At 38.3% G+C, this 15,196-nt stretch overlaps 2 protein-coding genes across 2 annotated transcripts; both read right to left on the reverse strand.

The window, feature by feature from the left end:
• Window positions 1–4,580: 4,580 nt before the first annotated feature.
• On the reverse strand, window positions 4,581–8,222 carry ptger3 (prostaglandin E receptor 3 (subtype EP3)). Its single transcript, XM_079350193.1, has 2 exons — window positions 6,775–8,222; window positions 4,581–5,998 (listed from the first exon to the last, which is right to left on the reverse strand). The coding sequence occupies exons 1-2, from the start codon at window positions 7,624–7,626 to the stop codon at window positions 5,672–5,674; spliced, it is 1,179 nt and encodes a 392-aa protein (XP_079206319.1). The 5' UTR covers window positions 7,627–8,222; the 3' UTR covers window positions 4,581–5,671.
• An 899-nt stretch (window positions 8,223–9,121) lies between these two features.
• zranb2 (zinc finger, RAN-binding domain containing 2) lies at window positions 9,122–13,534 on the reverse strand. The gene is made up of 10 exons (XM_079349696.1): window positions 13,275–13,534; window positions 12,584–12,636; window positions 12,367–12,475; window positions 12,191–12,273; window positions 12,022–12,098; window positions 11,747–11,896; window positions 11,490–11,653; window positions 10,866–10,925; window positions 10,177–10,326; window positions 9,122–9,975 (listed from the first exon to the last, which is right to left on the reverse strand). The coding sequence occupies exons 1-10, from the start codon at window positions 13,328–13,330 to the stop codon at window positions 9,918–9,920; spliced, it is 960 nt and encodes a 319-aa protein (XP_079205822.1). The 5' UTR covers window positions 13,331–13,534; the 3' UTR covers window positions 9,122–9,917.
• Window positions 13,535–15,196: the final 1,662 nt, after the last annotated feature.

Here is a 15,196-nt window from a genome sequence, read left to right on the forward strand (position 1 = left end):
GGAGCAATTATGTCATTCAGAGTAAAACGACATTTATCTCTCTTAGCATAATGGTCCATGGAGGTAGCGCACTAAAGTAAAGAAACAATAGCAGTAGAGGTTTAGAGACATTTTTGAATACCAGAGCCCATGAAAAAGAGAAGTCTCTGGTAAAGGTCGGAGGTCAAGGCGACTGTAAAGAACTTTGATTTTACTTTAACTTATGAAAGTTACTTTAATAATTGCCACAAAATCAAAACATTTCAAATGTGTCTTTCCTCAGTCTACTGAACTTAATAGGGATAAATAATTGAACAAAAAGCTTTCCATTGAAGCCCACCAGAATTATTCAGACAGCAGCTTTATTCAGCAATAAAACCACATTGTGTGCAGGGTAGCAAGACACTCAACCTGATCATTTCCACAACCAATCAACAAATTAAAGGCAGGTAGGTAATTTCCCTCAGATAAACTTTTTTTTTTAATTTTAGTTGAGGTTGTCTTTGGGTCCTGAAAGTAAATATATTTATGTCCTCTATAGCAGTTGTAAACACGTAACAACTTTGACCAATGTCTGCACTCGATACTTGTTTTATGAACCAATCACGTCTCTACACTATGCTTGCATGTGCCCAGAAACAGAGAGGAGGTGTAAAGCAGCTGAACAAATCCACCTATCTACTAATGCTTTAACAAATGAGCTTTGTGTAGAATGTGACCTTCCTGGGTGCTGTCTTTTTTTTAAAAATGCAGCATATATTAAATGCTGCATCCATTTATTTTAGGAAGTAATATAGGGAACACTTAGTGTGGTGCATCATCTCTTAAGTATGCAATGATTTCTCCATGCAGTGTTTAGTGCCACATTGTTCTTTTTATTGGCCCACGGGAAAAACATTACACAAGGTTGACAAACAATGGAGCCTACACATGCCCTGCACTGGCCGGCAGCATTTTTTTTAACAACATTCACAGTTTTTAAACATTCAGCAGAGAAAAACAATCACATCATTCACAGTTAAATTGTCATCTTCATAAGTCAAGCTGTTTCAATGCAGAAAACATGAATCATTAGGATGTAAGATAATGTTTCATACTCCACCTTAGGAGGATAATATGTCTTTAACATCATTTGTTTTAGGATACTTACCAATTATTAAAAAAAGGTCATTCATTGAAGGAGGTGACGGTGAAAAATGGAAAAAAACAAAACAAAAAAAAGTCAGCCAAAATATCTCCTGTTAGAGTCAAACTAAGTAGTTCAATTGTACGTGTTCCATATCAAATGAAAATGCTCTGCCTGACCAGAGGTTATCAGTGGTATCAGCACTGGTGAAATTAGGCATACATAAATTATGCAGTTATTACAGAGCATGGCAGTGATGATGTATAAATATTTTATAGGACAACATGCTTCAGCAGCCACAACCACAGCCTTCTCAACAATTCATTTTTTTCTCAAATAGAATAGCAACATTACACTACCACAAGCCCAAAACAATGCTATAAAATGAATCAAAAGTGCAATGCATGTCGAACTGATACAAGTCAAGTAGAGGACAAAGAGCGTCAGTATCAAAAGGACACTTTGATAGGCATGAAGATATTTCTTTTTACACAAGTGTATCTATGACAGAAATGTCAACACATTACAGAAAGGAAAAAAAAGAGGCTGAAGAATGTGGAGTATTTCGTTATTTAAACAGAGTGTGAAAGAAACAATAGAATTGGAAACAGAAGCTGTATGAAACCGTGTAGATAGCCCTCATTTGAGAATCGTATCCGAGGGTCCAGAGTTAGGATACATTTCAGTAAGATGTTTTGTGAAACACCCAAAAGGTAGAAAAAGGGAGAGAAGAGCACTACGTTCTCATGGACATCATGTGTTATGAGCATTCATCGGTGGTGCCTTAGCCGGTGTGCCAAACCTGTTTCTATTGAATGGTATGCACATGTAACAAATCACGCGCTCATTGAAAAGACAAGAGAGACACGTGTTGTAACTGCAAGACTGATGTTTTACCGTCATCACAATAACACCCTATTTTGGGGGGCTTTTAAGAACATTTAATGGATGCCAATTTTGAAAATGGGTTTTCAAACAAAGCTTATGATTAAACATTACAAAATGGGTGCCAAACAAGACGCATTTTGGTCAGCTGTGTCTCCAAATCTACAAAAAGGATTTTCATGTATTTTAACAATAAACTGCTCATGGTTACAAAATAGGTAGACTCACAGGATCAACTGTGATTTATTTCTACTGCAGACTCCAGAAATGGAAATATCTCCTGCAGCTTTTTCTAGAAGCTAACAATTCTATATTGAAATGTAAAAACAACAGAACATATCCAACAACTGATGTTTACAGATATTTTCTTCCCTTTTTTTTATTAATAGAGTCCATCTTTTGTAACATATGTTTTGGGATTATTATTATTGCAAAATATGTGGAAGTGGTCCATATTAACCTCAATACTATGGGTAAAATGTTCAGAAAGAACCTATTTAAAATAGAATTAGGACTCAACATGATGTATATTTTTTTCTGTTTTGAAAGAAATCATGATTCATGATGAACAAAGACTTTTAGTGCAAAACCCCCCCTCCTCTTCTGGTCTAGAAATCTAAAGACAGAAAGTGTCTGTGCAGCTCCTGAAGCAATCAGTAAATCACATCCATGCATTAGTGACTTGAGTGAGGCCAGCTGGCAGCACCGGATTCTCAAGGCCTCATGAGGCCTGTTTTTTTAAATATTATGTAATTGTACACTGGCTGCCATGCTGGTGCAGGAAGTGCTTGCTGAAATGGCTTATCCTTCACACAAATCAAAACTCAAGCACGTGAGCAAAAACAACATAGAAGTCCTGGCAATCAAAGATTAAACAGCATTCATTATGTCCTTTCTATAAAAGGCATACTACAGTATAGCATGTTTGTAGCTGAGGGCAAATTAAATTGTGTACCTTTTAATGAAGCCAACATTAAAGTTTACAATGTTTACAACATTAAAGATTCCACCTGTTAAATGAATAAACTGGAGTTTGCACATACTATCCTCTCATATTAGCTCCCTTGGTTCTGATGGACATTCATTTATCATTACTGCAGAATCAAGGGTTGCACTTCTTGTGAACATTGTGTGGGCTTTTACTGAGTCCATTAATGAGGATGGAAATGTGTCAAATGTTCTATTCACAGAAGACCAACATATTCCTTTCCAGGGTGGTGTTTGGATTTGATGTAGCACCTTAAAAAATTCACAATTGCATGTAGAATTTGTTGGGGTAAGAGGGGAGTAAGTATTTCTTTCTTGACTAAAGACCAGAAAGTGTCAAAGTTTGGTGGACAGAAAGCTGAGATTATTACATGTCACACATTCAAGTGTGAGACTGACTGCTTCATACGCTCCCCACAACCATAGTCAACTTTGCAAATAAATGTAATAATTTTTTGAAATGTATTGATTAAACTCAAGATGTTGCTGTTCAACTGTGTATTAACGGTGGTTCAAGCTGATTATCATCATTGAATAACATTGTAAAATGCATAGTCACAGACTCAATCAGGGACGCATTCATCAAACCCATCTTTTGTCAGTGCCTATATTTATGAACCTGATAGCTGAGGATACATTATAGGTTTTTTTATATTAATAAGAGGCAAGTATGTAAACATGTATAGCTGATAACACAAAATGATCACTTGTCAAATGAATGCCTGCAATACAGTTTCAATTGAATGTGTTGTTTCCTTCTTTTCACAAGGTTGTTTCCACAGCTTCAGGTTTAGTCATTAAAGTTGGCTTCAAAGGCAAGAATAGCGTCACAATCAATTCAAAAAATAGCATGAAAACAGGAAACGCTCATCTTTCCCAGGGCCTCTGCACATAATGATTTCCTGTTAATTATCATGAAGCTTGATCGTATTCTCACATTAGAAAGGCAAAGGCATGACCAGACAAGGTTAGAGTGTACATAAACCTAATCTTGTTGGCTGAAATGCTGAGAAGGCCGATTTGTGTTGTTTGTTTGACAAATTTTCCTGTAATTTAGAGCTAATCTGACCATCCTCGACTTGTCTTTGACTGATGCTGTTAATATTACAATGTATTTAAAGCATGTCCATCAATGAGATGCTGCCTCACATGAAAGGATTAAAAAAATAAAACATACATCACTGTAAAAGGGATGAATTGCAGATACATAAAGCAATACTCTTGGCCAATGAAATCTGGTAATTTGGCACTGTGTAAAACCCCTCATTAAAAATGACTTCCATCTCAGACCTCTGAGAAGCTATACACATTAAAATGTGTGTTAATATTTACCTCTAGAGGTAGTACTGAGTCTTCAAGGATATGATTTGGCTGGAAAAATACATGAGATGAAATACAAAAGATGTACATGTCTCAAGCAATTATCCCAAAAATAAAAGCCTGAATTTCTGTGGTTAAAAAAACATCCAAGACTTGTGAAAGCTTGTACAGCCATTTTTGTGGCAGTCACACAAGCAGCAGTGCAAAAAAGCTTGATAATCCTTTTCCTTTTTTTGGCAGCTGTGTTTAGGAGCATTTGGGTTTGACTTTAAAATTAGCCCATTAGCCTTGTACACTTCATCCCCGTTGTCATTCATTTTAGTGAACACAGGTGTAACATTTTAACTTTTTTCTCCAGAAAAGTCTTGGCTGGTGAAGTTTGGTACACTTGTCATAAACCTGTACTTACTGAGAAAGAATACATTTCAGCGATAACAGGCACAGACAAGGCTTGCTCAGTTATTCTTGGACAACCGTGGCAAGAGCTCTGACCCTTCAGTATCAGACCACTCCGACATCTGTGATCTCGTCATTTTAAACCTCAAAATTATTTTTCATTTTCCCGTAAACACTTTCACATTCTGTACATCTGAATACAAAAAATGCTGGAAGAATAATACCACTTCGTTTTAACTTCGCCAAAAAAAATAAAGCTTCACATTTCACAGTCTTGTCTGCTAGCTGATTAACTCTATCTTAATTTTTAAACAATTGGCATTTAGCACAGAAACAACTACATCAAGTTAACTTTTTACACTAATAAATAATCTTACAATCAAAGGTAGGCTCCAGTTAAGAGTTTTATGTCTTTTTGAAATGACCAGCCACATTTTTAAAACACATTTGTAACATATTCTGATATATTTACATCTCAATGTAAGCAACATACAGTTTCTTTCTTAATTTACAGAAATTTAGAAAAATGTGTCCTTTAGTTGTGTTATGTCTTCAAGTAGCTTAAAATCCGATGCAAAGAGCAACAGATGCCATACTTCCATGCTAAAGAAGTTTTGAGTGTTCAGGTCTTGCGTGAGTGATATCATTAAAACTGAAACTGAGAGCGTTTCTTGCAGCCAGGCTGCAGCCAAATGACATGGTCATGCGTCTACATGCTGGTTAGGCGACTTTAAATGGAATGTGTTTTAAGCAAAACAAAAGCACCCAGAGCACACTCGGCTGTTTTTCTTTAACACTTTAACAGTCCATGCTCTATTCTTCAATTGCACAAAATCTTTTCCTCAGACGAACTGAAGGAAAAAAACAACCTTCAATTTTTTTTCACGCAACACATCCAATCTGATGTTTATAATTTCACATAAATCCAATATCGCCACGACTTGGCCACAATTAAGTAATTTCTTGTCTAACCTTGCCTTAGCTACTTTGTTGTTTCTGAAGGTTATTTCCATCTCGGTTTGACTTGTTTAGAGCATCCAAAGCCGTCGGGGTTTCCTTATGCTCCTCCACCGAGCAGTTAGAAACTGCACTAGCCACCAGGCAGAACTTGCGTAGGAGGATCTCTCTGAGTAGCAGATACACCCACGGGTCCAGGATTTGGTTAAGGGAAGCCAGGCGGATGGCTGTGAGGAAAAAGTTGCAGTCCAAGTGGATGTCACGTCCGGAGGTGTTATTGGAGGTCACTGCTGTTGAATTGCACTCATGGGAGGATACCTGGGTGGAGATCATCCTCAGCATGAGAACCTTGGGGGAAAGCAGGAACATGTTGCGTCAACGTGTCTAATAATAAACAGGGCCTTTAGATTAGTACATTACACATAATACTCCACATATCATGACAGTTTGTTTTTTAATGATATGTCGAGCAGAGAAAGCCATTCCAAAGTTTATGTTAATGTAACTAATTGTCTGACAGGTCATATAACAAGAAAATCCTGAGCAGTATCCTATTTTGTTTCTGAACAACAAGTACAAAACATTACATACAAAATGAAGCTTATCACCCTCAACACTGCAACCATGCTGCTGTAGCTTCTATTAATATCCTTTGTGGGACTGTTAACTATGTGATTGACAAAGCATGACCTAATAGCACACTGAGCAGACCCCCCAAACAGGACCTGGCTAAGTAGATTTCTCGTAATGGAAAATGGCAGCAGTGTTTCAAAAGAGTCATACATGGCAGCCCTGAACTACTAATGTGGTTTGTATTTTACTGTGGGGGTCAGAGGGAAGGAAATAGAGTAAACAAGGATGACTGATTTAAGGGTTGATTTGGAAGAACATGGAGCTCAACAGAAGATTTAACCTCTCCAGCTCTTTGTAAAAATAAAAAAAAAGCTTGATGCAGTATAAAGTCCCCTATTAAATTGTAAATTATGAATTTAGCAACTTTACCATAGCCTATTATGGTATTTATCTATAAGATAAAACAAGAGAAAATCATTCAGCCTTTTTAGAAAACATTTGAAGGTCACTATTCTCCACGTGCTCTACTAAAAGTATTGGTAAAAACATACCAGCAGTGGAGACCAGCATATGAGCAGGACGCACATAATCCCCAACAGCTGTATGACTGTCTCCGTGGTGAGCCGTTCCCACTGTTTCGAAGATTGAGACGTTCCAGACTTATTTTTACACCGGATAATCAAGCCACGGATCGTCACCACATTACAAGAAAGTGTTACGAGGAGAGAGAAAATCCCAAGTACAGCGAAAGTGATGGCGAAAAACATATTCCCCGGTATTTCTCGGTCCCCTGTGCTGATGAAGCACCAGGTGCCAGGCCACTGGCGCGTGTATTTTCCGACCCCTACGACGGGCAGCAGCGCAAAGAGAAGCACAAGACACCAAATGACAGCCAGAGTCTGCTTTGTCACACTTGTCTTCATGTTGTTGGAGTACCAATGAGGGTTCGTTATTGCCATAGCCCTTTCAATTGCCATTGCGCTGGACAAAAAGAGAGCGCAAAGTCCAAAAGTTGTCATACAGACACCGAAAAAGGCGCACAAATTTTCAGAAGGGTCAATGCGCTCCCATTTCAGATCGGCTCTATAAACTGAAATAACTATTGGACTCGTTAAAAGCTGTCCAAACAGGTCAGTTAAGGCCAAAGATCCAATGCAAAGCAAGAACGACTTTTTTCTTTTATTCTCCTTTTTCCTGTAAGAGATATACACCAATATGAGAGCTAATGTGTTGCCCACCATGCCAGTGACCATCATAGCTATAGGGAAACCAACGGATACAGATCCACAGCTAGAATTTTTTGTGACATTGCTTTCATGCAATGACTTGGAGAAGTTGGAGCCCAAAACCGCTCCAATAATGGTTGGAAAGCCCTCCATAGAATCACAGCCGTCTCTGGTCATCCTCGCAAACAGGACAAGGTAATATGAAGAGCCAACCCAAGTATATGTCCAGCATCCTCTTGCGCCACAAACTGATCCAACTGAATGCAATGCGTAAAAGCGCGTCAGGATCCTTTACGCGCTGTAGGCGGGACTCCCCTGACGAATCAAACGACTAAAGCCATGTGGTTTTGCATACTCACTAACAGACTAGCATCAAGGTAATTTTACTCAATTTCCATTCAAATGACTTTTGGAGATACGGTACCGCAGAGGCTCGGCTCCTGTTTCGCAAACACACGAGGAAAAAAACTCCTTGAGAATATAAACCCAAGTGATCATGAAGGCGGCGGTGTGATGAACATATAAAAGGGACAGACAAACTTGCATTTGAGCCTCTGGTGGATAAAAGGACGCAGTGACATATTGTTCCTATGGTATTGGGATTCATTTAAGTAAAATAACTCATCAGGACCTGTCCGGTTTGTCGATTATGAGAAAGTCCATATCAAAAAGTAAAACATTTTGTGAAGGTCTGTAACACATGAAGCGTGACTGGATAATGATTAAGATCCTTTATTATGTTTCTGTGAGTGTGGTGCCTTGTTTACTTATATATTTTCGACAAATATTTAAGTAAACGGACAAGCACGTTAAGCACTATCTGGGCTCTGTCGGAAACCGAAGAATAGTGGCCTGTACATTTAAAGACCAGACTTTTTACAAAGTGGAACCACGTTACCGTATCGATGCAGTGCATGGCATTTTGTACCCGACCCTCAAGGTTGCAGCTACTGGGGAAGGTCATCTACTCGTGATTGTTTTTGTTTTACTCTTGACAACTTTTTATCACTGTTCATGCAATTGTCTTTACAATCTCTGGAGCGACAAGTGCCACCTGTTGACCAGTAACAGAATGGCTTCTCCAAAGTGTAAACTATTGGGCCCTCGCTCAGTTTGGCTCAATAAGATACAAAAGATTTACATTTGATAACTTGAGATTAATACTTACCAGATCTAACTATACAGTTGGTCAGATTATCGATTTCACCTTCTGTTAAAGATAGCTATAATTGCATGAGGAACTACAGCTGTTAATTTCTTTAATCTAAGGCTAAAAAATGAAATACTGGATCAGTGCCATCCAACAAATCTCTAATGGCCAAAATAACACTGCTATACATGGAGGAATAAAAACAAAGTACAATAAATACAGAAACCATCATTTAACTTCACGTGTTCCGTTTTTGGCAGGTAGGTTCTGAAAGAAACATTTTCACTGTTAGGGAGATAGTCCCTATTATAAATATCAATATCACATTTCAAAATGAATGAAACTCACTCCATTATAGAAGAGCTGTTGAAAAAGCCAATACTGATATTCATGTAAGAACCATCTAAGAACAATAATATTGGGCTTTATGAACCAAGAATACCGCATAACTTCAAATTCAACACTGATAGTCTAAAAATAATCCCACCTTGCCTTCGCAAAATCAAATCAATCAACAAGAAAGAATGTTGACAGGATTTTATTTACAAAGTACATGTGTTGTTTTATCACGTTCGACCATAAATCCAGACAATGTATTTTATGTTTTTTTATGACCTAATCTGGAATATGTAAATCAGCAAGTTTTTGAATTCATTAGTTGTCAACGTGACAATAAGGGACTAACTTTGAGTGGTGGAGTAGGCGACAACTGTGCAGAGTAAAGGATCTAAATCTTCACCAAAGAATGTTGGACAGTCAATTACTAAAACAAGCAATATCAAAAGTCAATACTTACCTTGAAAGAAAAATATTTTTTTTTACATTTACCAAGAAAATAAAAACAAGTGTGCCAGATTTAACTGCTACACTCCAGGTACTCTAAATTGATGCTGCATAGCATTTACCTATTTAAAAAAAAGTGAAGAAAGTTTAGTTTTTCAAAGAACTGAACAAAAATAAAAAGGTTTCACGCATTTTCTCCAGAGACGAGTAAACTAAAATAATATATGGCCACGATTATTTCAGTAATAGGGTTTAAAACAGGGCACAGCCTCTTCACAGTTTATCTGATATTCTAACAGGACCACACATGTATGTTTATTGGACACCTGTGGTTCAAGAGACTAGTCAAGGACTGGGGTGGATGTGGTTTTAAAAGGAAGCATGTAATCATAAGTACTGTTGCCACTGTCTTCTCTGAGGAAAGTAAGACTTTTCAATGAAAATGAACACCATACTGAAAGGTGGTTGTTGTCCTTGCAACACGACATGCACTTGTAATATGCTTTCTTTTCTTTTCTGAAAGGCTGCAATACAATTATTTCTTTTTTGAACTGGAGCCAGAATGGGAGGATCCAGAGGATTGTCCGCGGCACCTGAAATCACAAAAACACCGTGGGAAGAAGAACAAGGTCAGCTGGTTGAGCTGTAAGAATTCTGATGCTTACTTAAACAAAAGGTCATAAGATGTATTCTAAAAGAAACCCTTAAAAAGGCAAAATCTGAATTCCCATAAAGCGAGGCGACAGATGGCTAATAATAATCAGTGCCATGTGGTATTCCACAGAAACCCAAACCTTTCGGACGAACGTGATCTAGAGCGCCTCCTCTTTCTCTCTCCAGATGAGGACCTGGAGCGACTGCGCTTCTGTCCCCTCTCAGGTGAGGAGGAAGGGGAGCGGGACCTCTTCTTGGGAGAGGAGCCCTTGCCCGACCTGGAGCTGGATCTTTTGGAGGAATACACCAAGCATTGGGGTCAGTAAGATCAGGACAGAGTCTCACCTGCGTGGGTATCTAATCAAGTTTCTCTGAGAGCCCTTAACTATGAAATGCAACCCGACTATCAGTAATGCTCAACAAATGACATGTCCTCAAGGAAACGTTTATTTCCTGTTGGATGTATTGAAAGGTACAAGATGAGCAAAGCCAGCACCACTCATGAGATGTATAATAAAGACACCAAAAGTCTACTCAGACGTACAGACTCAAGCTCAATCCATGTAAATAAACTGTATTTTTATACTCTTGGGCCTGACCAAAAAAGAAAAAACCTACATCAACACACTGAAAATCCTTAAAGCACTTAAGAGTTTGACTTGCAATTTCAGAGCCAAATTACTATCTGTATTCTAACAAAGCGAGACTGTAGTGGAGAGAGCCCCATCTAATCTTTGGTAAAACTTAATCTGAGGAGTAGGGCTGTTTCGGAGCGTTCTGCTCCACACATACACTCTCTAAGGGAGAGAGTGCATGTCACCTCATTCACCTGGAGTGGGACCTCGAGCGAGATCCAGATCTGGAGCTGGATGAGCTTCTAGAGCCGGACCTGAAAAACAAAACAGAACCTTTCCAATACTTCTAAACAAGAAAGATTGACTAGATGATTCACACACAAGACAAATAAGACATGGCGTTTCAAAGTCAGTTCTATCTATTTGAATCTTTTAAGTACTTGGATAAAATTATTCTTTGCTGACTGTTTAAAATATCTGTCAAACATAAGGTATGAAGATTTTAATGGAAAAATCCAACATGGAAAGACAACTAAAAGCCAAATGCAGAAACTGTATAAGAATTTAGCAGACACTGAGTCGAACCTGAACACTGAATTTCAAAACCACAATAAAAGTTGCATTCTTTCTATGTAGAGCAACTTAAGCAAAATGCTCAACAAAAAAATATATATTAGGCCGATCTGAAAAAGAAAAAAAAAACAACGATGTGTGCTCATGGAGTTTCTAGTACCACAAACAAAAACGGTGCTGAGTGAGAAGAAAACAAGAAATCAGCAGAGCAGTACATGATATTGACTTTGATCAATAAATCAGAAGGAAGATTGAGCTGATACAGACATTTTGCCCGGAGTTACCCTTGACCTGTACCCTTTTACCTGGACCTCGACCGAGAACTGGAGCTGGAGGAGCGCGAGGATGAGCGGGACCGGGACGAGCCAGAGCGGCTGCCCTTTTTCTTGTCTGGCTTGTCTTCATCTTCACTGGCAACCAGGTCATACTTTGACAGGTCTCCATCTTCTTCTTCTTCGTCATCATCATCCTGGAGAGGAAGCATTTTATTAATGTAATGTTTTTATTAGCCCGTGTTATAAAATGTGTCCCATAGATTTTAAGCTCCAGTTGGCAATCTTACATCCAATTTGTATTTGGAAAGGTCCCCATCTTCATCATCCTCTTCTTCCTCCTCCTCATCATCTACAGCTTTCACTACTTCTTTCTTCTCAATTTCTTTTGAAGACGTGCTTGATGTCTTGCCACGAAACTTTTTCTTTTTCCTACCAAACTTTGACATTAAGGAGAGAATGCATTCTTCACATTGACATTTTACCTGTCAGATGCTTACACATCAAATACACATCAAATAACACACTTTAATTATCAAAATTTAGACTTGATGGTTGGACTCACTTCATCATATTCACCATCAGATTCCTCCCGTTCAATGTATTCAACATTCTCCCTTTCATTGAAACCTCCACCATAACCTAAGAGGCCACAGACAACAAATAAAAATCAATCAATAGCCAGTATCAAAAAAAGTTACCAAAATGTTGAAAATGTAAAATTTCTTGGGTACCTGTCCTCTCCTCAAGCTTGGCATATTTTGGCGTGTTACACATATTGCACTCTGACCTCCTTGCCCAATTCACATTGCCACATCTGTAGGAGAAGAAAAGAGGAGTATAATGATTGTCTGAGTGGTTGATTTCACTCATCAGAAGAAATCTCTTGAAATTCAGGATCAACACTTACGTTTTGCATTGCCAATCATTCGCACTAAAGAGGCCTCTACTCTTCTCTGCCAGAGTTTTCCCAATCTCTGTCCCTCCTGCTTTCATCATCTTTGCCTCTGTGGTTTTCTCTGTACAAATAAAACAACAAGGAATATTACTGATCAACACAGCTGCTGTGTTCGTATTTTTCATTTAAGTTTTGCTGATACATATTTGCAGTGCACACAGAAACTTACCTCGTCCACATCTGTTACAACTAGTTCTTCTTGCAAAATTCACGTTTCCACACCTCAAAAAGAGAATACAAATAAGCACCTTACAGACACATATGAGACATGTGCTTTGCACTTATCAGGTATAAACTGAAAATAATAAAAGCAACACAAGTGTATAAATCCTATGTGCCACGACATTAGCTTGTCCTCTTCCCTGTGTTTGTGTAAAAGGCCTGGACACAGATAACTGCGGCTGGATGTCACGTCTGATATTTATATAAGCAACATGATATTAATGACTAATTAAAGCACCAGACTCAAAAGGATTGGTCTTCCACATAGTGAATACCACCACCTACAACCGTGTGTGTGTGTGGAGGACTTCAACCCGAACATACGGACGCTAACTAAAGCTAGCTTTCTATTTGGCGAGTCCGCACATTGACAACTTATTGAACACACACAGCTAAACTCATGTAGTGCTCACCCTACTGTATAATTCATACTACGTATTTATGTTGCTAATATGGTAGGATAAAGTACAGAAAAGGTAAAAGCGAGCTTGTAAAGTTACTTAGCTACTAGCCAATGTTAGCGTGAACAATATGTAGGCCTAAGCTAAGTAACTGTTAGCGCGAATAACGTCTGCATTAATTTTAAGTCGTAAACATTTTTTAATTTACGACCTCAGTCATAGAATTGGAGCACTTACTTTTTATCAGGACATATCCAGTCCCCGTCACTTACTCGGAAACTCTTTCCCGACATTTTTGAGCTCGTTAACAGTGTCTGGCCCACTAGCAGGGTGTGCTCGGTGTGTTCATGCAGCTCGCCCGGCTCCTCCTCCTCTACATGTGATGCCTTCAGGTGCTTCTTCGTGTATCTTTCTGTGATGCCTTCAGGTGCTTCTCCGTGTATCTCTCTGTGACGCCTTAATCACCACTGTTCGTTGTATGAAAGTGTTGGATGGACTTCTCTGACCCTACGCAGACTTAAACACTTGCGTTTTCTTATCTTCAAGACTCTTTTAGGTCTGCTTCCCTCATACCTTCTGACCATCGTCAGCCAGAGGAGTAGTAATTATAGTCTTTGATCCCAGGACTTCTGCTTTTGTCTGCTCCAAAAGTAAAATTTGCTGCTCCCTTTACTTGGAACACATTACAAAATGAACTGGAACTTCTCTTGTTGGACGCTTTATAAAGGATGTTACATGACTTGGAGGCAGTGACATCTGGCTGTAGATGTTCTGCCTTATATGTCTCTGGATGACCCTGACAAACATTTGCTGCTCAGATCTGTTATTTGTCTTTTAATTGTCAAATACGTGTTTGTCTTTGTAGTTGGCTGCTTGTTGTCTGTCTGAAACTCTATTACTTGTATTGCTGCTTGTTTTGTCCAGGACAACTTTTGAAAAAGAGATTTTTAATCTCAATATTTTTTTTTTATATTCCTGGTGAAATTAAGGTTAAAAAAAAAAGGTTTATGGTAAACCATATGTTATAAAACAGAGTGAGAGAGATTAAATATATTATGATTTACAACCAGGGTGTTGTAAGTACTTGGTCACAGTAATTTAGCTCATTACTGATTAAATATGGTCTTTAAAAATATAAGGGAGTTTTGATTACTTGATTGTTGCCTGTTCTGTTCCCTCGAAGAAACTATAGACTGGTATAGTTTTGAGCCTAACCACTAGATGGCAGTTAATGCCAACATTTACCAAGGCACTTGCTCCTTTTTGTCTCTGTGTCTTTGCTCTGCTGGCTGGACTGAGTGAGGTTCTGGTGGCTATAATGTAATGGTACTTGGGTTAACATCATATATATTTTAGCATTAGTTTATGTATTGCATGAGCAGGCTCAATATGATTACAGAAATATTCAATGTGTATATGTTATCATTGTGAAAAGAGGAGAAAACAAAATCACTTCTGTGTACTTGCCATTTGTAGTAATTTCTATACTGGACACACGACATTGAGCTCTTGTAGTGCTAAAGCAAATATGAGAGTTATGATGTTGCCTCACCTGTTAGTCAAAAGACCTTTGATGTGGCAGATGATGGTAAAGTTAAATACCTGAAGCAGTATTTATACTGCTAGTTAGCTTTGTACTCTGGAAGTTAGTTAGTTCTGTCATTTTTTAAGTGCCTTGGACTAAATTTAGCTAGAGCTGACATGCAGCAGATTGTCTAAATCTAATAAAGTCTAAGTCTAATACATCATGGGATTTGGATCATGTCTCTTTGTGGCAGTTGTGAGTTCTTTATGTTGCTACATTTATGTTTTATCCTGTAGAGCTGCTTAAAATAAGGTTTAATTGTACATTTAGTGGCTTTCATTTCAATAATAATATTTGTTGCTGGTTACCCCCTCCCCCCGACACAAACTTTTAAAAACGCCTGTTGAAATTAAAAGGGTTGTTAAGATGCATACAGCGGCTCATACGTTGATGTCAATTCTCTCAATAAGAATAAATTAAAGTTTTACATTGCCCTTCCCCCCTTGTGTAAACATCATTAAGAACTTCTACTTTATAAGTAGGCTACGCTAAAGCCCTTTGTGCTCTAGAATCGTCCTTGTCCACCCAATCTGCTGTCGGTCAAAGTCAGAGAACCTTGGAGTTCTCAGTCACA

The sequence above is a fragment of the Symphodus melops genome, assembly GCF_947650265.1.
Source record: "Symphodus melops genome assembly, chromosome: 8".
NCBI classification, from domain to species: Eukaryota; Metazoa; Chordata; class Actinopteri; order Labriformes; family Labridae; genus Symphodus; species Symphodus melops.